Here is a 24005-nt window from a genome sequence, read left to right on the forward strand (position 1 = left end):
TCTGTTTTCTGATTTTATGTTTTACTTTTTGTTGTTGTTGTTGTTTACTCTGATACGCAGGGGAGGTGACCTGGTTAGAGTTCCAAGAGGAAGCATGTAGCTTGATACTAAAGAGGAAATTGAAGAGTTTACAGAAAGGGCTTTTTTTTTTTTTTAAGATCTTATTATTTATTTGACAGAGAGAGGGAGAGAGCACATGCAGGGAGAGAGGGCAGAGCCAGAGGGAGCTGAGCAGGGAGCCTGATGTGGGGCTGGATCCCAGGACCCTAGGATCATGACCTGAGCCTAAGGCAGATGCTTAACCATCTGAACCACCCAGGGGCCCCAGGATTTTTTCTTTTTTTAAGTAGTCTCCATGCCCAGTATGGAGCCCAATGCAGGGCTTGAATTCATGGCTCTGAGACCAAGACCTAAGCTGAAATCAAGAGTCAGATACTTAACTGACAGAGCCACTCAGGTGCCCCTAAAGAAAGGACCATTTTAAAAAGTATGGGCAAGGTTAAAAACACCAGCAAACAGCATGATGTACATTGGGGCTAGCAACAGCAAAAAAGCTGTTATCCCCAAAGCCTGAAAGGGTGAGAGGAGAGGGTATTCCCAGAACAGCCTCGGCTGTAGGAAAACGCCACACTCACAGGACTCTAGCTGTCATTTAGGGATGTGATGTTTCTGCCAGCAGGGAGGGAGCAGAGAAAATAGCTCTACCTCTCCCCACCTCTGCCTCTGACTTCCCAGTCATGCCTCCCATTGGCTGAAGCCAAATCAGAAGCCAGCAAGAGTCCAGTGGATGTATTACCCAGAGGTTGCCTCTGGGGGCACAGAGCTTCCAGGAGAGTGGAATGGAAGTAGAGGGGCAACAGAGCACAGCCAGCACAGGAGGTAAAAGTTTGAAATCTAGTGTATCTAAAACTGTCTCTACTCATCACACTGTCTCTAGAGAAATGCTGTGGCTCGTGTGGAATTCTGGGTTGGTGTCTCTTGTTTTCCTCAGAATTTTAAAGGCAATGTTCCATTGTCTCCTGGCTTCCAGAGTGGCTGTTGAGAACTCTGTGCTATTCTGATTCCTGATACTTTTCATGTGACTTGTTTTTGCCTTCCTGGAAACTTAAGATCTTGTCTTTTCCCCAGCATTCTCCAATGTGGTGAGGGGTGAGTTTCTCTCATTATACAACAGGGTCCCCAGAGTAGGCCCAGATCAGGTACACTTCCTCAGTCCCTTGAAGGCCCTGAAAAGGCCAGAAATATAGATGTAGGTGCCCACTCTCCTGCATCAGTACATAGCTGCAATGTAACTGCTCATGTGTGATGTCTGGTCATTATTAGGCACCTGTGGACAATACAGCAAGATTGCCATGGTAGGGAGTGAGGCTGGCATTCGGGCACTACTATAGACAACTCTGCCTCCTCCCTCTCCCAGAATCTGTGCTGGTTGAGGGTAATGGGCGATAATATTGTAAAACTAAGGGTGAGGAGGGAAGAGGGAGATATTTGGTAGGAGTAGTAGGAGTAGGGGGCACAAACTCTTTTGAAGAAAGTGATAGGTTGGTATGGTCTGAAGTCTGTTCCCATCAGGCTCCTCTGGTCCCTGGTGTAGGGCCTGAGGCCCTAGATTAGAGGGAGAGGTTCAAAAGCCAGCCAAGCTGTCTTTAACAAAGACTGTGAGATGGCACACAAGTCATTTAGGACCCAAATGACAATGTGTGACACAGAGTTGGAGAGAGGCCATTCAATCCTTGGCAAGGGATTACCTGGAATCCGGAAGAGTCCTGGTGTTATGAACATTAAGAAATAGCACTGTTGACATAGACACCAGCTTTCTCATAGTGGGCTCCATCAGCAATGGAAAATTAAGGCTCTTCCAAGAGTGTCAGGCTATGGACATTGACAGCCTATGCACTAGGAAGTGGGCTTTCACCAGACATGAAATCATTTGCTATATTGATCTTGGACTTCCAGTCTCTAGAATTGTGAGAAATATATTCTGTTGCTTATAACCCACCGAGTCTATCGTTATGGCATTCTGAACTAAGAAAAACCACCATTTTGAATGTTGATGGTTGCCATGACAGAGGGAAAGAGAATCAGGGGAGTCTCAAAGTAGCAAATAAGTGATTTGGGTGTGAAGCGACACATGTCCTTTCTGCTTAAACTCATTGACCACATAAGAGGGCCAAGAAATAAAATCCTACCATGTGACCAGAAGGCAGAAAGTCAGTAATATTTACTGAAGAGAATTAATAGCCTATCACTCACTTTGCAGCAAGAGCTGTTCTAAATATATTACAGGCATTAACTCAGTTAAGCCTCATAACAATTCTATGAAATAGGTCCCATTTATATCATCATCATCCCCTTTTATAGATGAAATAACTGAGGTACAGAGAGGTTAAGTAACTTGATCAAAGTCACACAGACAAAAAAGGTGAAGCTGAATGAATATTTAAACCCAGTCATTCTGGTCCTGTAACAGGACTATGGAGTCTGTCACTAGATGGGAAAATTTGAGAGGCACAGTCAGAGGTGATGGAGAGTCACTAAAGGATTTTTAAACAGGAAGGTATGATTTAATCAGATTTGCTACTGAGAAAGCTCTCTCCAGAGAGTAGGGTGAAAAATCGAATTGAACTAGGGTTAAACTAAGGCAGGAAGTCTATTTGCATAGTGAAGGGATGGAGAGGAGGAGGATTAAACTAAGGCACATTTACTACAATTAACTGAGTAATCTTGAGCCTCTATTCCATCAGCTTGAGCCTCCGTTTCATCATTTCTTGAAAGATGATTACGGTAATACCTATCTTAGTGGGTTTTTCTGAGGATTATAAATATAACATAAGCAAAACCTGACAGTTCTATGGCTCTGGAATTACAGACATCTGAGTTAAAAATCCCAGCTTTACTACTCACTAGATCATTAGTTTAAGTTTCAGTTTGTTCATTTATAAAACACGTGTTTAAGTCAGAAACGTTAAATAAGTTAAAGTAAGAAAAATGATTACAAACTGGTTGCAGGTTGAGATTAGCTCAAGAGAAATGCAGAATTCCTTCTAGAAAAATAACCGAGATTTTGTTTAGGAAAAATAGCTTAATGAACTTATGTGTTTACGAAAGTCAAGTCTCTGAGGCATGACAAGAAGGGAAGAGATTTAGACCAGAGAATTAAATAATTTTGATTAATAAAGTAATAGAAAATTTTGGTTTTCCCCTGGTGTGATGAAAGTTTTGAGGGAAACCTGGGCTTGGGAAAAAGTAAAGATGGAGGGGAAGGTTTCACTGGAGAGAACTATGAGCATCTGGTCTTAATCAGTTTCCCTGATCCATTCTTCCCCTGGCAGCCAGAGTAAGCTTTTTAAAACCATTAATTAGATTATGTTGTTCCCTTTCCCCTAGCCCAGTGCCTGAGACTTAGGAGTTTCTCAGTAACAATTTGTTGAGTGAATTAATGAATGAAAACATTTGCCAGGGAGCAGGTAAATCCCCAAAGAAAAGGACTTTTTTTTTTTTTTTTAAGATTTATTTATTTTAGAGAAAGAGAGTGAGAGGGGGTGAATGAGGGCAAGGGCAGAAAAAGAAACATCAGGCAGACTCCCTGCTGAGCACAGAGCCCCATGTTGGGCTGATCTCAGGACTCTTGAGATCATGACCTGAGCTGAAATCAAGAGTTAGCTACTTAAGCAACTGAGCCACCCAGGTGCCCCAAGAAAAGGACTTCTGTGGAGGAGTTCTGTGTAGTGAGGGTGGTTTGGGGATGTTGATATTTTTTAGTTTTATTTTTTTTAAAGATTTATTCATTTATTTAGGAGAGAGAGAGTGCACAAGCAGGGGGAGCAGAAGGCAGAGGGGAAGCAGTTTCCCCACTGAGCAAGGAGTCCCATGCCAGACTCGATCCCGGAATCCTGGGATCATGACCTAAACGAAGGCAGCCACTTAACTGACTGAGCCAGCCAGGGGTGCCTGAACACTGATGTTAGTCAATTAAGTAGTTCTCTATTGTGTGGTGGTTTTTTTTTTTTTTTTAAGATTTTATTTATTTATTTGGCAGACAGAGATCACAAGTAGGCAGAGAGGCAGGCAGAGAGAGAGGGGGAAGCAGGCTCCCCGCTGAGCAGGGAGCCCGATGTGGGGCTTGATACCAGGACCCCGAGATCATGACCTGAGCCAAAGGCAGAGGCTTAACCCACAGAGCCATCCAGGTGCCCCTCTATTGTGTGTTTTGCTGTAATCACCCTTCCTCTTCACCACAACCCTCCAAATAAACTTCAGTGAAAGTCTGCTGCACAAAACTGCACTGTTTGGGGAGGATTTAAGAAATGAAAGAAAGTATCCAGGCACCAGGTAAACAATGTCCAAAGACGGCAGGAAATCTAATGAACAGAGGAACCCAGAATTCAGTGGGAGCAGCAAGAGGTAACCAGAATCCTCTGAAAACTTGGAGAGGACGTGCTGTCCCCCTTATCCTGGATTAGGGGGTTTGGCCTTGCATTTGGCTGTTGAAAAAAAGAATAAACGGATGACTTTGGAGTAGCTGCAACCCTCAGGTTGCATAAGAACGATAAATATTTAACTCATAGAGACATTTTGAGGATTATATTGGGATAATTCTAATAAAGCGCTTAACACAGAGCCTGGCACCTAGTAAGAACTCAGCGAATGTTAATTGTTGTTTTCCTTCACTTTCCTCCACTCCATTCATTCTTTTCCAAGGACACGCAGGAGGCGTGCCCACTCCTCCCTCCGCCCACCCCAAGCTCCGCCCCTCACTTCTGCCCGGATTGGCTGCTGAGAGGCGGAACCGAGGAAAGAGCCCTGTGCGACGCGGTAGGGGCGGGGCGCATGCGCGGACTGGGCTGGGTGGAGGTGGAGAGGAAGAGCTGCCGGAAGTAGGCGGCCGAGGTGGTGGCTGAGCCGGCGGCAGCTGCCAGGGAAACCGAGGCGCGGGACGCACGGCCCGCAGACAGGCCGGCGGGGGGTGTCGTCCCTGCGCGCTCCGTTTGCCTGGGCTGAGGGTCTCTAGTCCGGCACCCTCCTCTCGACTCGGGCCTTTCCCTAAGCCCGCCAGGGGGCGCCGCACTGAGGGGCTGCAGAGTGGGGGGCGAGCGCGGCTGACGAGAGAAGGGGCGCGGGGCCGGGCCCGAGAGGAGGGGTTTCCCGCCCGGCTCCGGAGGTGCCCCTGGGCGGGGGACCGGGAGTCCTCACCTCCCGTCTGAGGCAGAGGTTCCTGGGGGCGGGCAGGGCGCATCGCCCTCTGCCCCCGCCGGCACCCTGGCCATGACGGGCAAGTCGGTGAAGGACGTGGATCGGTACCAGGCGGTCCTGGCCAACCTGCTGCTGGAGGAGGATAACAAGTTCTGCGCGGACTGCCAGTCCAAAGGTAGCGCATCCCTTCCGGCGGGCGAGGGGTCCAGCCTCCCGCCGCGTCTGGGAGGTGACCTGTGTGGGAAGGGGGTTTCTGGAGCTTAGGCCTCCCGAATCCTGGTAAATGGTAAGGCGTGCTCCTCTGACTGAGGAGGCTGCTGGGTGTTCTGCGGCGCCGGGATCGGTGTGGAGAGAGGCTGCGAGGGCGTGTGTGAGTGCTTGGCGGGAGGGGTGGGGGCGGGAGAGCGGTGGTGGTGGGGGTGGCAGTGGCGTGGTGTGTGTAGGTGAGAATGTCTGTATGTTAGGGCTCCGAATGAGTTCCGGGCGGATTGTCTTTCCCGAGGCAGCCCAGAGCTCACCGCCTTACATTTGCAAAACGGGGGGGGGGGGGGGGGGGTAGGCGGGGGGGGGGTCGCGGGAAGAGGCTGAGAGAGGGGGAGGAAGAGAAGGAGGGAGGGGGAGAAGGGAAGTGAGATGACGGCAGGAAAACCGCTTAAATAATTTTTTGAGGTGGTGATTGTTGCTGCCCGCTATCTGCTTAGCAGCTCCCTCTGTCATTTTACAGTCTTGCTGAGATCTGACAGAGTGCATAGGTGGCTTTCTTCTTCCTGGATGTGTGAAGTGGGAACCTGCCTTATGCAGTGACACAGTGCGGATTTCTAGACAGCCTAGCCCTGGCCGTGGAGTGCGTTGGAGGCCCTGTGTGTGTGTGTGTGTGTGTGTGTGTGCGCGCGCGCGCTTGTGCGGTGGCAGAAATTAGCAGATCGTGGCTGTAGTGCAGGATTCGTTTAATCAGTGGAGAGAAGGAAGCAGGGGATGCATCAAATTTGTTGTTTCCGTGGTCATTACCCTTCCAAAGGTGAAAAATGATCACTGTATATTGTTAGAACCATTTAGTCTTTGTTTGCTGTGTCCTCCAAGATGCAGTATTTGATCTGATTAAAAATCAGTAGTATAGGAAAGCTGGGTTATAAGCGAAAGCTTGGTTATTAGCACTCAAAATTTATAGACACAAACTTCTGTAAATATTTTGTCTCCTTATTTTCTTTCTGAATTCTTTGGAATGTAATTGGAGAAGTTGGGAAAATTCTTTTCCCTTTGGAGAGAAGGGGAGAGTTATATTTTGGGAGCTATTGTTAATTTGTTTATGTTCATAATGCAGTGGATTTGCCACAGTCGTTTGCCATGTACCATGTTGGGTGCATAGTATACACCAAAGATTCAAATGTATTTGTGTTTATCAATATTGGGAAAAGAAGTACATGTCTAATTGATGCCTTTGGGTAATTACCTTTTATTTTGGAAAAAAAAGATTATGTAAGGAGAACAGGGGAATGATACATTGGCTTAAACATCTAGTAGTATATTTTAATGTCCTCTGCCAATAAATAAATGGCATGTACTTTTAGGAAAGCATGTCTCCAGACTTCTTTCCTGCATTTTTGCCTTAGTGAGAAATTGCTTTAAAAAGTATTTTAGAATCCATTTATGTTGAGTAGGTTTAATTTCTTTCTTTTTTTTTTTTTAAAGATTTTATTTATTCATTTGACAGACAGAGATCACAAGTAGGCAGAGAGGCAGGCAGAGGGAGAGAGGAGAAAGCAGGCTCCCCGCTGAGCAGAGAGCCCGATGTGGGGCTCGATCCCAGGACCCTGGGATCATGACCTGAGCCAAAGGCAGAGGCTTTAATCCACTGAGCCACCCAGGCGCCCCAAGTAGGTTTAATTTCTTATAGTTGAGTCTTATTAAATCTCATCCTAGACTTTTTGGAAGATTTAGTTTAAAGTTTAGGAGTATATTTCCTGGCTTTACTCAAATTCCCTTTGACCTCAGTTGACAGATCATGAGTCACAGTGAAGCATCCCACCAGAGTGAACATTGCTACATTTGGGGAGTCAGATGCCATTTTGATGATTAGTACTACCCCCAACTCTCTGTTTCTCTTACCACTCATACTTACTCATAGTCCAGTGAAATATAGCATATGGAAGAAAGAGCTTGATTCATGACTTCTTCCCCCAAATTTTCCGTTGCTCTTTATCAATAGCATTAGTGGGGATCAGATAATGAAATATTAGTTAGTTCTTGATGAGAACTAGTAACTGTTGGGTTGTAAACTTTGTTAACCCCTATCAATGGTAGAATCCTGGTTCCTGAAACGATTTTTCAAAAATTAGTTTTACATTTTGGCTTGGTGGCTTCAGTGAATTGGCCATTGTATTAAACATGAAATGATAAGGTGTCAGTCATCTTTCAGTTCAGTTAAATAACATGTTGTTTAGGCCTCAGTTTATCCAGTTTGTATATTATCTAGCTCCTTCCACACTTTCAGCCCTTCTCACTAATTTTCCTCCTCCTTTTCCCTAATTTTGGTCGTCGCGATGATCACACAGACAACTACTGGATCATACAGAAGGAAAAGACACTCGTATCAGATTAAGTTACCTATTAGCTCTGGTAAAAAATACATGTAGTGGGAGAATGTATTTAAAAACTATTGGGTTTGGAAAATGAGATTTGGATCTGAGTTTATCCCTGTTTCATGTTGTTTCTTTGAAAATTAAGAGCTAATCATACAGGACTTGGTGAGTGATTGCTAATCTATTAATATTAAATCAGATGATAAGGCCCTGGACCACAGACTATATGAGCAGTACTTTTCTGATGTTCTAAAATAACCCTTTGACAGTGGCTCTTCTTTTAAAATCTTATACTTGTTTAAGGATCTTACTATATTTGAGTATGTAATGTGAACATCAAGAGTAGAGAACAAGCACATGTCTTTACATAGTATGCGTTTTGTTGATTCTGGGATTTTTAACTCTTTTGAGCGTAAGACACACCAGTTTCTGGGACCCCTAAGGCATTGAAATAACTCCTGTGTGGCAAAGAAAGCTGCTTAGATACTGCCTTGAAAAAGTGCTTTGATTTACTTTTAGGCCCAAAGATACGGTTTCCTCATCACTCAAAGACACTGTGACCTTTAGGGTAAATTTTTGAACTGACTTAAGTATGATAGAACAAAGGACAAACATACTAAAAATTCTGGATACGTCAAGTGGTAACTCTACCTAGTTTAGACTGGGTCCCATTTTTAGATAGACCCTGGTGAGGCTGTACTAGTTCAAGGCTTAATCATTAGCTCTGCGGTTGCATATTCTATCAGTGTGCCTGGAATAACTCCTAATCAGCCTCTTCAGAGACCGGTTTAAACTAGGCACTCTTATTTACCATGTAAGGATCTATCTTCCTGCTGACCCGAGTTCCCTGTGTCCACTACTGGGATATTACTTTCTCACTACCAAAGTTGGTAAAAAAAAAAAAAAAAAATTGAGAGCTTTTTAACAAGCAAAGAATTAAAATAGAAGAGATTTGATGGTCTTGTGGAATATTTACTTTGGTCTGTGAAACCCCACCTGGAATTCTGGAGCTTGGCAGAAGCTTTGTAATATTTTTTGTACTTTTCCCTTCTGCTGCATCCTATCTCTGAAATGTTTTACCTTGAATTACCAAACCATTGCCTCTGTTCCAGTTTCCATTATATACTCTAAGATTTAAATTTGCTTTTTGGAAAAGGTAGCACTTTCATGTGTTCAAAATATAAAAGGTCGGGGCACCTGGCTGTCTCAGTGGGTTAAGCCGCTGCCTTCGGCTCAGGTCATGATCTCAGGGTCCTGGGATCAAGCCCCATATCAGGCTGTCTGCTTGGCAGGGAGCCTGTGCTTCCCCCTCTCTCTCTGCCTGCCTATCTGCCTACTTGTGATCTCTGTCTGTCAGATGAATAATTAAAATCTTTGAAAAAAAATATAAAAGGTCCCGAGGTAAATATGTACAATGAAAAGTTGTGTTCTTACTCCTGATCCCTTAGCCACCATTTTCCCTTCCTAGAAGTAACCACTTTTGGTAATTTCTTAGGGGACTTTTAAGAAAGAATATATGTGCAGGCAAACAACTACATTTAAATATATTCTTTTGCAGTGCTTTTATGCAAGTCGTAGTGTATTATTCACAGTCCATGGCACCTTGCATTTTTCAATCAGCGGTATAATGTGGAAAGCATGAAAGTGCTCTCCCCATGTATGTTGAGCTTTCTTCATTCTTTCAAGGGATTTTCTAAGGCTCTATCTAGGTTATCTTGATTAAGTTGAAAGATATGCCGAAGTGATTTGGAAGCATCTGCTCTTGTTGAAGGCATCTTAGTGTCCTAGGCTTATCCATAGCTCATATGAACCCACCTTTGAGGTGGCAAAGAAGCAAAATAATGGAAGGGGCCGTCGACTTGATGTTGAAACATCCAGTTAAACTCCTTCACTCTGTTTATTTTAGCTTTGTGACCTTCAGCCCCGCACTGAACTTTCTCAGTTAAATTTTCCTCATTTGAAAAATGAAAACGCCTGGGAACTAAAGTGTTACACACATGTAAGCATTGCTTATTACCACCATTGCTGGTCTTATTTATTCTGTCTTGGTTTTTTTTGTTTCACTTTCTGACTCTATTCCCTTAAATACTCTGGTTACTGGAAGCCATGGTTAGAATGACTCAACCAATAATTCCCTAGTCTTTAAGCCAAAACCATCTCATACATATGGGGGTTCTGGCATTTTTGCAGATGGACTTCATAGTACCCTTGAGGATGGGCTCTGGATGCTTCCTCAGTCTTTAAACTTGTATGAAAGATTAGACCAGGGAATATTTGTGTAGAAATTTTCTACAGTAGTCTAAATTTTAACTCCAGTAAATTAATCTCTAGCTTTGCTTTATATTTGTTTTGTGTTGATAGATAGCTAAGTCATTGCTTGTTAAATAGTATTCCTTAGAACATGAACTTTCCTGTCAATTTTTAATTATTTTACCTCTATCTGTGGCACCTTTTGAGAGGTTAAATAAAAAATTCCATCAGATTTGGACAACAGAAGTTTTGTGTCCATCTCTAGTTGTTAAACACCCTTCTCCAGCGAAGATTAAATCGCTTTTCTGGGTTTTTACAGCTAATGCACCTTAACTTGAACAGTCATGGTTAGGTTGACACAGTTACACTGAAAGTAATTTATCAAAGTCCTCATTAGATTGTCTTTTAATATCAACTTGTTAAGCCTGTTCCCTGGGAGATACCTTCCTGTTTGTTCTCCTTGTCCTTTAAATATCATTTTGTGGCAGTGGAATAGAGAATAAAAAATGCCTTATCATCTAGGGGGAACTCTGCAAGCCTGCAATCCCACACTATATATATATATTCATTCTGAAAATATTAAGCACTTACTTTGTGTCAGACACCGTATGAGGATATGTAGTAGATTCAAGGACCCTGTCTTTGGTCCAAAGGATCATACAGTTGAATGGGGAAGCAGATGTGTAAACTGATAAATGATGCAACGTGGTATTATCATGATGGCATTGTGTGCAGGGAGAATTGAAAGCTCTGGAGAAAGCAAACAAGTCTGCCTCAGGAAGTTATGGCTTCAAAGAGACAAGTAGGCTGTCTTGAATGATAAGCATGACTTTGCCAGGTAAATTTAGGGAACTTGGCTTTCTAAGCAGAGGAAACAGAATGTGCAAAGCCTCTAAGGTATTGAATGTGTGTGTTGGGGGGTGGGATTCTCTCATGTATTTTAACTACATCTTGGGGCATGGCAAGGGATAAAGGTAGGCAGGGGCCAATAAGGTTAAAATCCTAGCCCTGTAGTTCATTTCCTGTGTATTACTGAGATTATGAATATGCTTTAGACTCTATGTTGTGTAAGAACCCCATACCATTCGAAGTCTACCTGCTACTCAAATGAAATTATAACCATTGCAGACATGAAATGTTTCCTAACTGATGAGTAGAAGAAAGATCTCAGTATTTTGCCCACAAGACCAACATGGAAGTGTACATGAGTACATGAAATTATCTTACAAAAGTCTAGTGAAATGCCAGCAGTAGATATTATGTCATTTCTGAGTTGACACTGAGTTTTTTGAGGCTGAGCGCGCTTATATACTCTAGTGGTCTAAGAGTGCTGAATACCTGATGTGTGCTCTTGGTTGCTTGGTGCTCAGGAAGTGTAAGCAGGTAGCTGCAACCTGATCTCTCGGTATCCTTTTCAGCAAACCTATTGCTTTCCAATAAATCAGAAAACTACTTTCTGCATTTTTCATCTGATGTCATTATGACATGTAGGTGGCAGCTTTCTTGGGCACAGTTGTCTATATAACTAACTGTTCACCATATGAGTCATTGTCTGTTTCTATTCTTCTGCCTGAAAATTCCATCTTGGAAATGATGTCATGCAATTAGTGACTGCTGCACTTTACTCATTATGCACATTGCAGCTGGCTCTGTATGTTATGTTGATGGACGCCACCTATGCCACAGCCAAGGGACAAACTGACTTGTTAAATGGACTCAGACTCAACTCCTCCAAATATCCCCGTAGAAAAGATGCTAGGCAGTAATCTGCATAGAACACACATATGTTTTACATTCTAAGCATACAGTGCCTAACTTCTGTTATTGTGTCTGCTTAAATCCTTATCACAGTTGTACTTCTGTTTGAGCAGGTGGCCAGTTTAAGTAGATACTAATTTTGAAGAAGTTCTGTATTGGCCTCTGGAATGTGACAGTTCAGCTTACCACACTGAAAAGGTAGGAACCAAATCTATGTAGAGTAGAACACCTTAAGGTTAATTCACTTTTACCAAATTCCTCTATTGTTAAAGAAATATTCCTATATCGATAAACTTTTGAAAAATTATACTGTGCCACTGTTAACATGTCTACTAGAATGTAAGCTCCATGAGGTTAGGGTGATTGTGCCTGTTTTAATTCACCGAAGTATTCCCAACACTTAAGAGTAGTGCTTGGTATAGATGGAGCTCTTAGTAAATATGTGTTTGAATGAATGAATTGACCTTGTCATCTATAAATCGTTTGTTTTTTATAAGAAGAAATCTTAAACAGGTTATCTGAATATTTGTTTAATTCTTAAGAAACCCAAGTTTTAAAACATATTTTAAAGTCAGGGACCTAGCCGAGAAACAAACCCCACTGTAGATAGTACAAACAGAGGGAATTTTTTAAAAAAAGATTTTGTTTATTTATTTATTTGAAAGAAAGAGAGAGAGCACGCAAGCAGGAGTGGGGAGGAGAGGGAGAAGCAGGCTCCCCACTGAACAGGGAGCCTGATGTGGGGCTCCTTCCCAGAACCTGGGATCATGACCTGAGCTGAAGGCAGATGCTTAACTGACTGAGCCACCCAGGGGCCCCAAGCAGAGGGATTTAATATACAGACTAGGTTTCATGGATGATGTAAGAACTTAGAAGGTAAATGGGCTGGTGAGGCAACCCAGAGATTAGCAACACCTGGGAGCTAGTGTGTTTTTAAGGAAATTAGAAGGTGCTGATGTCACCAAAGGCCAGAAGTCTGAGCTATCTGGTATGAGCTAGAAGCATAGAAAGAAAAGCTGGTGGCAGCAGGAGCTGTGACTCTGTTAAGAGAGCATTACCCTGGCTTCCCTTTTCCTCCTCCTCCTCTATCTTATCCTTATCTGTTACCTTCTGTTGATGGAACTTACCCAAAAATCGGTTGGCAAGAGAGCCTGGGAGTTGTAGCTCCCACTGATGGAATGGAACAAGGTAGGATCCAAGTGGAAACAGGCTGAGGCACAAAGGCACTTAAAAAAATCTCCCAAGATGTAATTCTTCTTCCTTGTAGGTAAATGGTTGAGTTATTTTGAATGAGAGATAAGGGTTTTTAGGCAGATACAACCTTTGTGCTTCTAAAGAATCTTAACTGTTGCTGAAGTAATAATTAGTCCGAGGAAGTAATGTAACGACTCAGTCATTGCCTAAATAATTAGGATGTGTGTCTAGGAAAATTGGCTTCTGTTGAATCTTCCAGGAGCAGTTTATCAATTTGGTTTCTCAGGAAATAAGTTTCCCACCCTGTTGATCCTGGGATGCCTTGGGCATGATTGTGTGTGTGTGTGTGTGTGTGTGTGTGTGTGTGTACATGTGTACATATGTGTATGTACATGCATACATTGAGCTTGTCCCATCTACAACTGAAAGACTTGAATCAACACGTAAGATGTACAAAGAGAGTTTTGAGGATTGTAGCCTCATGGTACAGATTAGACTTTCCTTGACAGTTCTGGAAATAACAGTAGAGCTAATTTTCCTTATGCCACATATCATTTTAACTGGTCTTATTGGTTTGTCTGGGGTTTTTCCCCCACGGCTTCAGAGAGGTTAGCACTAGGGGAGGGAGTTGAGACCACTGATAACTTTCTTCTGGACCTGAAAAGTATTTTTTGTTTTATAAGGAAGGTTGCTGCTGCTCCATTTAAAGGCCAAGCTTTCCAAGTTATTGCTGGTAGTTTTTCTTTTTGATTATAAAGTGTTTAATGAGTTACGTGATAGAAGTTTGGCACTTTCTCGAAGGGCATTTTTTTTGTCAATCAGGTCACCTGCCTTTGGGCCCCTGCTACATTAATGGAATTGGGGGAACTAGGCCAGCGAAGGTTTTTAGTGGAGTGTGAGTATGTTTCTTCTTAGGCTGTTATTTTCCACAGAGGCCATGGGTAGGGGACTCTGAGTAAAGTTACCGTCTGTAAAAATTGCATAGGTTTCGTTGTTTTTCTCTTTCCTCCAAAAATTAATTTCTTCTTGGCAGGTATAAGTCACAGATGTAATTAGAAAGTAATTTGGTTCTAAAAAACATATCAGACTGCTTCCCAGAGTACCAGTTCTTTTCAGCCAGTTCATTTCAATTTAAGAGGTACATCTGCATTTTTGATGCCTCATGTTTAATAATTACAACATTTTGCTACTGTATTTGACTCTTCCGTTTTCCAAACTTTCTCCTTCCCTACCCCACTTTTCTGGCTCCTGTATTTCCCCACAGGCGTTGTGGATGCTGGTCCATTGATGGCTGAACTGCTGGCCCCTTCCCAGTGGAAAACCCCAGAGATGAGCCAAATCTGCCTTCAGCTGTGGCCATCTATCAGTGTAAGGTTGCCCAGGCGGTTGTTCAGTTTGTCCAATACTCCTCTGCCCCACGCCTTCCCCCCACCCTCCCTCATGTGTGGCCGAAACTTCCTCTGGAATCCCACCTTTGTAACATATCAGTGGGTAGTAATAAGATTTTAATATTGCTGCTGCTTTTCATCTTCAAGTAATGTTAAGTAGTTCTCTGACCATTTTTGTTGACCATAGCCCTGCCCCGCCTCCAAGTCTGCATATTTCTTGTGTGTGTTCTGGGTGCTTTTAAATGCATGTAGGATACAGTTTATTTAGGAAGTTTTGGATTTCATAAGCCCAACTGGAGAATGTTGATTTTTCAAAAATTTCAAGTCAGGACTTTCAAAAAGAAATTTCTTAATCTGAAACAATGAGAATTGGATCCCTCAGGCTCCATGTCCTTTCTCCTCACCCAAAAAATAAATGTGTAATGTTCTCATTTTATGATGTGTCGAAAAGAATAAAGCAGATATAGGAGTAAGACCTCTTCTCAACTATAGTCGATAAGCCTGGCCTAGCGTGATTTGAGAAAATAGAGCACCTTTTCTTTTTTTTCTCCAAACTAACATGCTGTCTTTCACAGCTAGTGTTGGGAAGACCGTATAATCCCCAAGCCTCTACCACAGAGCTTACATCTTTAGACTGGGGTTTACTGATATTAATCCTACAGCGTTACTTCCTGAAGTGCACTGAAAGTACATTTTGTTGTTCAACTTCTTCCTCTTTCCTTGCCTTACTGGAAGTCCCCCCATGTGTAGATTTAGAAATGAGTTCTCTGGTGTTTCAAGCCTTGAGTTAACATTTTGTCTTAATATTGTTTAGATGGTTGCTTTCCTTCTTATGCTTTCAAAAAATAATTTCTTACAGAATTTCCTGTGTGAGCCGGTAACATCTTAGGCTGCAGTGTGAAGCTCGGAGAGGAGAGGGTGCTGTCTTCTTCTTATGGATACTTTACCACTTGGGTCATAACCGGCACAAGCCCTTCAGTGAGAAATAGGAAGGAAATCCCCTGTTCTTACCATGATGCTATTATTCAAAATTGCAATGAACAGCACAGTTAACGGAAAGAAATTTAAGTGTGACAGCTGATTTGAGAAAGAAAAAGTGAAAAGATTCAGGCACTTCTGCTGTGTTGAAAGAATAGCTATTTGGAACTGGAGACCCTGTCTCTCTGAAGGTAGGCCTGAGGAGTTTGGTTAGAGGAGCTGTTTCAGAGTGAGGAAAATTGTGGGAAAAACTCTTTCCTGAAGTGCGAGTGCTGTGTTAACATCCAGCTTTTGTAGGTGATAGAAGGGAAGAATTATTAAAGAAGCACTGGAAGGAAGATTCCAAAGCAGTTCCTCTGAGCTTTCTGACTTTGTTCTGAGCCTAGTTTCTGGACAGGAGTCTGACACAAGTGACTCAGATCAAGGGACCATGTTGTGGGCAGAGTAAAAATAGGGCTCAGTTTCATTAGGCTTCTTAATGCATTGAAGGAAGAGAAAAGATTCATTACCATAGACCAGTTATTTTTTTTGTCTTGTGGGATATTGGTGAGTGGGGAGGTGTGAGCGTCCATACATTTATTAGCTAAACGTTATTAAATGCTATTTCTTTAAATAACACTTCGGGGTGTGCCTAGGTGGCTCAGTCAGTTAAGCATCTGCCTTTAGCTCAGGTCATGATCCCAGTGTCCTGGGATCGAGTCCCACATCAAACCCTGCCTCGGGCTCCCTACTTGGCCGGAAGCCTGCTTCTCCCTCTCTCGCTCCCCCTGCTTGTGTTCTCTCTGTCTGTCAAATAAATAAATAAAATCTTTAAAAAAAAAAAAAAAAAAAGGACTTTGTGGCGCTTGGGTGGCTCGGTAGGTTGGGCAGCTGACTCTTGATTTTGGCTCATGTCATGATCTCAGGCTTGGGATCAAACACCCCTCACCCCCTCACCCCACCCCATCACCCCTTCGGGCCCTGTGCACAGTGCTCAGCAGAATCTGCTTGTCCCTATCACCTCCCCCCACCCCCGAGCGCTCTCTCATAAATAAATAGATAAATAAAATCTTTTTAAAAAGTGCACACTTTTTGTGAAAACAATCTTTGTGAAAAGATTTGGGGAGAAAATCTTTGGGATGTGAAAAAATATAATGATGGAGAAGATATTTCACATAATCCCTATCATCCATTTTTTTTTTACTTGCACTTATTCCATAATAATTTTATGTCGTTATTATTTTGCTTAACATTTATCATAAGCATTTTTCATGACATTAAAAACATTTAAATACCTTTATTATGTTCTATCATTTGAATATATCATTACTCACTTAACTCCTGCCCAATTGTTAGACATTTGAATTTTTAGATTTTCAGTATTATAAATAATGTTACAATGTAAATTTTTCTGTTGCTGTTAGACTAATGGATTATTTATGTGTTCAGAGGTGAGTGGTCACGGGGCCCCTCTAATTTTAAAAAAAGTTTCAGGACGTCCCCTGGGCTGAGCCCATGCAGAGACAGCCCTGCTGTGGGGTCGTCATTCTGAACTGCTTCACTGTAGTGGACATCTGTTGAGGCAAGGAGTGGAGAGCTGCAGAGAATCCTGACTTGACCATAAGGAACAGATTTATGGAACATGATCACAGAGAGATGGGCCAAGATAAATTCTTTTTTTTTTTTTTTAAGATTTTATTTATTTCTTTGACACACAGAGAGAGATCACAAGTAGGCAGAGCAGCACACAGAGAGGGCAGGGGAAGCAGATCCCTGCTGAGCAGAGATCCTGATGTGGGGCTCGATCCCAGGACCCTGGGATCATGACCTGAGCTGAAGGCAGAGGCTTAACCCACTGAGCCACCCAGGCGCCCCCCAAGATATATTCTTATCTCATGCACCGTCCTCCACATTATATGCTTAATACATGAAGATATTGTTGGGTTTTGATCAGCATCTTGTGTTGTTCATACAGTCCTCCTTCACTTAACCAGGGCACTGGGAAGGTGGAGTAGAGGTCCTACATTGGTAGAAGGGGGTTAACACTACCACGTTTTTGTTTGTTTGTTTGTTTGTTCTTTTTTTCTTTTTTTTTTTTAAGATTTATTTATTTGAGAGAGAGAGAGCAGGGAAAGAGGGTGAAGGAGAGGAAGTCTTAAGCAGATTCAGCACTTGAGTGCTGAGCCCGGTGTGGGGCTCAGTCTCAGGACCCTGAGATCTCCAGGAGTCGGGCGTTTAACCGACTAAGCCACCCAGGCACCTCTGTTTTTTGTTTTTTTTTTTTAATCAGAGCTTTCCTAGGACTAGAAATTCCGTCAGGACAGGGACTGTGTCCCGTGTATATACGTATGTCTGATGCAGCATCAGACACACAGGGTCTGTGCCTCCATTGTGAGCTCTCTCATTCTACTAAGGTGTGTTCGGATCATATTCTTTTTCTGTTTTGTCTTCTGAAAGTCAGCCTCATGCTGTTAACTCAGATATTTGAAGATCTGCGACATTCCAGGAACCTGAGCAGGTGAATTTCATGGCTGCTTTGTTGTAGTTACTTCTTTGTGCCATTTCTTTTTTGTGCTTTTGGCATCCATGCCGCATTGAAAGCTGGAGCCAGTCACGAAGCTAGTACTCTGCCCTCTCAGTGGGAGGTTTTGATGTGATGCATCATCTTGCATCTTGGGAGAACGGTAGCATGGGGTGTGAAACAGGAGGCTGGAAAAGCACTCCTTTAGCCTTTTTGTGGGATGGGAGTAAATATTTAGACACTGTTCTCAGGTGCTGCAGAAATTAATAATAACCTTGCAGCAGTTTTAGAAGCTCTTCTTGTATCCCCTGGAACAGGTTTGTTTAATTTGAAGAACCTTGCTTTAGCTCTTTTGAGGCTGTGATTTTTTTTCCTAGAGACCTGCCCTGGGTTCTTCTATACAATGTTCTTTTCGCAGGATCTTTCTGTCCACATGAGGCTGACATCTGCCCCACCCCCTTGCACCACACCTGACCTGAATCTCATTACACCCAATTCTGAAACATCTAGCTTTGAAACATGGTGGTGTTTTCTTTTTGAAAGGGCCAAATCTTCACCCTTTGTTCTCCTCCCTTAAACCAGGGCTGTTTTGATGACTAACATTTAGCTTGCCACTGGACTGACCGTTTGTACTTTGATCCCAGAATTAATTTCTTGTCTGCTGTTTGTTTGGAAATGAAAGTTCTCTAGCTTGTTTGGATACAGTTGTGATTCAGTTAAACTGGCACTGATTTTCCACCTGTTTGCCATTGGTTGACGCTCCTCTGATGTGTTAGGAAAGCTGCTGCACACCATTGGGGAGAGAACGTCATGTGCCCATGGTCTTGCACAAGGCTTTGTTTGTGGACCCAGGTTTTGTGTAAAACTTCCTTTTGCTGGAAAGGCATGAGCCTCCCTTCAAATAATCGAAAAGCATATTCTGCCTGGCCACTTGTTCTTTTTTTTTTTTTTTTAAGATTTTATTTATTTGACAGAGATCACAAGTAGGTAGAGAGGCAGGCAGAGAGACAGAGGGGGAAGCAGGCTCCCCGATGAGCAGAGAGCCCGATGCGGGCCTTGATTCCAGGACCCTGGGATCATGACCTGAGCTGAAGGCAGAGGCTTTAACCCACTGAGCCACCCAGGCACCCCCTGGCCACTTGTTCTTGAGCTCTAGTATCTTCTCCACTTCTGGGCTTCCTTTGAGGAAGAAGAATGTGGGTAGGAAGGGGTGTAAACGAACCTTCATATACAATCTTAGATGTTGGGCTTCCCAGTGGTAGAGAGTGAATTGCATATCACAATAGAAAAGACCACCTAAAGAACAGGATATCAGTTTAGCCACCATCATTGAGCATCCGTGTATAACCCATAGTCGGGGTGTATAAAAATGATTCTAATTCCAGCCCAGCTGCTGATTTCTTCTATGAACTTGGGTAAATGACTTGACCTCTCTGGACCTTAGTTTCTCCAACTGTGCTTGACTAGATAATCCTTAAGGTTCTTGCCAGTTTGGGAATTCTGTATCTAAATGTTTATCTGTTACAGAACAAGAGAAGAGACTCTTCCACAGAATTGGTAGTTCTTCATCTCACATGCTTCAAACTAAATGGCCTAGAAATGATGCCTGTAGAGAAGGATTTCTGAACCTCAGTGCTGTTGATATTTTGGATGCTTCTTTGTTGAGAGGTTATCCTGTGCCTGGTAGGATGTTTACCAGCATCCCTGGCTTTGCCCACTAGATGCCAGTAGCATTCTTTGCCCCTGCTCCTACCCCCCAGCCAGTTGTGATAATTAAAAATGTCTCCAGACATTGACATTGCCCCTCGGGGGAAATTGCTTCAGTTGCATTGCTCCAGGAAGAGAAGAGGGATACTGTTTGAAGGTGGGCTATTTTTAATATGTGTTTTCATATTGTTCCTCTTTTGCTTATTACTGATCCTGGGGATGGAGAATGAAGAGCAACCTCATTGGTCAAGGGCTGTATCACTCTTCTTTAGTGGCTTCTTTTCAAGATACGCCTTTCCTAACGGGATGGGCTCCCTTTGCATCTTCAGTATTTTTTCACAGTATGAGTAGATGCTGGTTGTTGCCAAGAGAAAATTAAGGCTTTAACCTGAAAGAACCTAAAAAATATACAGAAGTAAATGTCCTTAGAGGGTGAAGACAATGACTTCAGGTGAATCAGATGAGCTTTTGTTACCTGAAATGAGGTCACGAGTGATAGGAAATTCTTTCAATTAAAGTACCAAGTTTTGAAACACCAGGTCCACTTGGCCAACTTTGGAATGATTGCCTAGGGGCACCTGGGTGGCTCAGTTGTTAAGCGTCTGTCTTCAGCTCAGGTCATGATCCCAGGGTCCTGGAATCAAGCCCCATAACGGGCTGCCTCCTCAGTGGGAAGCCTGCTTCTCCCTCTCCCGCTCCCCCTGCTTCTGTTCCCTCTCTCACTGTGTCTCTCTATCAAATAAATAAAATCTTAAAAAAAAAAAGATTGCCTAGCTTTTAGCTCAGTGATCCCTCCCTGTACACCTCCTCTCCACAGCCTGCTGTTAGCCATTGAGGTAGTGATTGAAATGTACTAGTTCTCTTATGAGATCTATTTTTAATACTTGTTACTTTTGCTGTAGTATGTTGATTTTAGGTTGAATGACTTTTCACCCACCCCATGCCATCTTTTCCTCATTTCTTGCAAATCCATAGTCTTGACTGGGTTAGGTACTGTTTGTCAACTGGGTAGAGTACGTTTTGTGAGCATCCTTGCTGGGATGCTTTGGGATTCCAAGGCCATGACTGAGACACTTAAGCCTGTGTCAGTCCCTATCCCTCCATCCTGGCAGGCTCTGTGTTCCATCCCAGCTGAGCCTTTGCTGGAGTAATTGCCCGCATAAAGCCTTCAAGCCAAACAATTGTTCGTACTGAGATAGTCTCAGTGTTTAGCTCCTAATGAAACAATCTCCTTCCTGCCCCCAATGAAAGCAGCTATTTTTTTATTTCCTCCCTCCCTTTTTGGAGATGCCATGTCTCACCCGACACTCTTCTATCTTATTCATAAATGCTTTAAGCAGAGTCTTTGTTCAGAGGAAATTGGCTAGAGCTAAAATATCATGGGCTACCCAGGAGACAAAGAGCATTAAGGGCATCCTTAAGGATACCCTTTCCCTAACTTTATATGTAGGATGTTATGTATTATCTTTGTGTGATCTTCTGAGTAAATAAGCAATTTAAACCTCAAGTCCACATAAGAAAGATACTATTTTTTTTTTAAAGTATACTAAATTAGTTGTTACATAAAGGAGCTTACAGATACAAACAAAGATAAAAATAAAATCCAACAACAAAATAGCCATAGATGAGTGCCACAGGACAACAAGATGCTCTGGGAATCAGGGCAGGAAGAAGAGGCGAGATTGGGAAAGTGGATAGAGCAAGATTTTAACAAAATGATGTTTTGCAAATAGAAGTAATAGCCCAGGTACAGCTATTTGTGAGAAATCCAGAGTTAATCAGGAAAGTATAAGTAGTCCAGTTTTCCTTATTGACCAAAATTTAGAGCCTCCAAAATACGAATTCAGGAAGGAGTGTCCAAAGTAGAAATGATAGGTGCCCAGGAAGCTCCAGTGTGTCCTGCCTGCTTCTCTTTCTCACTTGGGGTTGCTTCTCCTGGATTATCAACGCTTTCGTCATGTTGCCATCTCTGTTCTAAAGCTCTGGCTCGTAGAGACACAAATCACTTCTTTTGATTCTTTCCCCTTAGCCCTGTTAAGACTGTTCAGAACTCTGAGTACAAAGGGAAAACAAAAAAGGGAATTTATTAAGAAATATATACCCCTAAAAAATAATCCACTATTTTTGGACTAAAAAATAATCACCCTTTCAAAATTTAATTGCTGATCCTCCCTTGGTTTGTTCCTAGTCCCTGTTCTACTTCCTGATCCTGAGGTCTCCATGCCTTAGCTTTATGGGACCAGTGTAGCTTCCTGCTTACTTGGCTTGATTTTTTTTTTTTGCTGAGCACCATGCTCTCTCCCATGAGAAAGGTACTATCTAAGGATCCACCATCCAGAAGTTTACTCTCCAGAGAACTTGACCTGAGGTAAAATCCAAATTAGCCTTTTAGTGCTGCTGCTCACACAGGGCTTTTTTACTCATTTCTCTGTAGTTAGGCATCCAGGTCTCTTCCTGAGATGGTTGAAACAATGAGACCTCATCCTCCAGGTGGAAATGAAAGTTCTCCAGAAAGAGTGGGGCTTTCCACTTGGAGGCCCAGCAGCATGTACTACAACTTGCATACTGCTCTCTCATGGGAGCATTTATTTAACAAGAACTGTTTTGTTTTTTTTTTTTAAGAGGGGAAAACTTTTATTTTGACTGCCTTAAAATTTAAAAACAGTTAAACAGCAAAGCACATTTTTTTAAAATAGCAAAGCACATTCTAAGTGAAGTAACACTGGTTAAAAGGAAATTTAAAAATTAAGAAATAATTGCAAAATGTTAATTCTGCTAAATTTATCTATGAATTTAGGGCTAAATGAATATAAATATTACTAAGTTTAGCTGGGGGTGTCATTTGCTTTTTGTTTGTGTCGAATTATTTTTGTTTGTATATTTGTTTTTTGGGGGGGTGTCAGAGGGAAAGGGAGAGAGAATCTCCAGTAGATGGGGCTCGATCTCACGACCCTGAGATCATGACCAGAGCCGAAATCAGGAGTCAGATGCTTAACTGACTGAGCCACCCGGGTGCCCCTGTGTTGCATTGTTTTTAAAACTAATAAAAATTTATTGAGATAAACGTTGTTACTTTCGTAAATTTTGAATTAACAGCTCATAGCATTTCCTGTATTGTTTTAAATATCTCTATGTAATCATGTCAGACTTCAATTAATGGTTTAAGTAATAGTGAATATTTTATTTACATCAAAGTGCAATAGTTGTACAGTCCAATTCTGGAGAGCCCATGAACTGGAAATAACATGTTCCTAAGAATGACATAAGCAGTTTCTTAGGAATTACAATGAAAGCAAATGCAGCATCCATTAAATAACAGCCATTTCCTAAAAAGAGATAAATCAAAATTACTTTTAAAGAGAGAAATAGGCAAATGTCCCATGGTTGGATGTGGATGTTCAGGGTGCAGCTGCTGTAGAAGCTAAATCAAACCTACATGTGCCCCTGGGTCCCTCGGGCCTCATGGTTTAACCCTCCTCCTTCCTGGGGAACCTGATGAAGGAGAGGGATGCCCTGGCCCTTTCAGGCCTCCACTTGTTGAATAGCCACTGGGGGGAAGTTGGAATTTAAACTCTCTTTTTAGCCAATTTTTATCTGCTATGACCAGTTTCTTTTCTTAGCTCATTGAGCTTTCCTCTCAGTCGACAGGGAAGCCAACCAACTTTGTTGAGCTTTTTTCTCATGGGACATAATCCATCTTTGGCAGAGGAAGTGTTTCTTTCCAGTTCTCTCTCTAGGTCTTTGGCCCTCTCTCCATAGAAGCTGCACTGCTGATGTATACCACTGATGCTTTTGTACACTTTGGGAAGTTTCTTCATTTCTAAGCAGTACGTTACCTTGTTGATTAGCTTTCTGCACGTTTCTTTATATGTTCTTGCTGTAGCTGGGTCAGTGTTAAAAGTTTCAGCTAAAGCTTTTGAATGTCACTTGTAAGCTGTGAATCTTCAAACTGCAATGATACTTGCTCAGTTTGGAAATTTCTCATTGGACCTGTAAGCTACTTTTTCATTAGATTTTCTTCACATAATTTTTAAAATGTTCCTAGCTTTTTCCCTTCGGGACTTTTTAAGGAGATGTTTAAGTCATGGATGAGTTTCTTCAGTCGACTTTGGACTCATAGTCTAGGTGGTCTCCATTTTCTGATCCACTCTTTTTGTACAATCCCAATTGCCATCAGTCATGTATCTCTAAAGAGAGCAGGCAGGCATGTCATCTCCAGCACAGTCTCAGTCAGAGATTTTTAGCTGGCTGTCCGTTTATCATTTACAGCCTATTTCATGTGTGTCTTAGAATTTTCAAGCGTTTTTTTCTGTCCAGTTCCCACGCTCTTTGCTTCCACCCTGCGGCTTCTTGGGAAAGCAGCTCTAGGCTTTCCTGAAGGTAAGTATTTTCAACCATACCATCCATTCTTTTCCTCTGAAGTTGTTCTACATTCTTTCAAGATGCTTTTAGTGTTTT

At 42.4% G+C, this 24005-nt stretch overlaps 1 protein-coding gene across 1 annotated transcript in view; it reads left to right on the plus strand.

The window, feature by feature from the left end:
* Positions 1–4875: 4875 nt before the first annotated feature.
* The window catches only part of SMAP2 (small ArfGAP2), a 44490-nt gene continuing 25360 nt past the window's right edge, over positions 4876–24005 (plus strand). Inside the window, exon 1 of the mRNA XM_032877410.1 lies at positions 4876–5368. Within this exon, the coding sequence (XP_032733301.1) occupies positions 5266–5368 (103 nt within the window). The 5' untranslated portion in view covers positions 4876–5265. The remainder of the gene's footprint in view (positions 5369–24005) is intronic.

This window comes from Lontra canadensis, unplaced genomic scaffold (genome assembly GCF_010015895.1).
Source record: "Lontra canadensis isolate GAN:19392208 unplaced genomic scaffold, GSC_riverotter_1.0 scaffold60, whole genome shotgun sequence".
Classification (NCBI taxonomy): Eukaryota; Metazoa; Chordata; class Mammalia; order Carnivora; family Mustelidae; genus Lontra; species Lontra canadensis.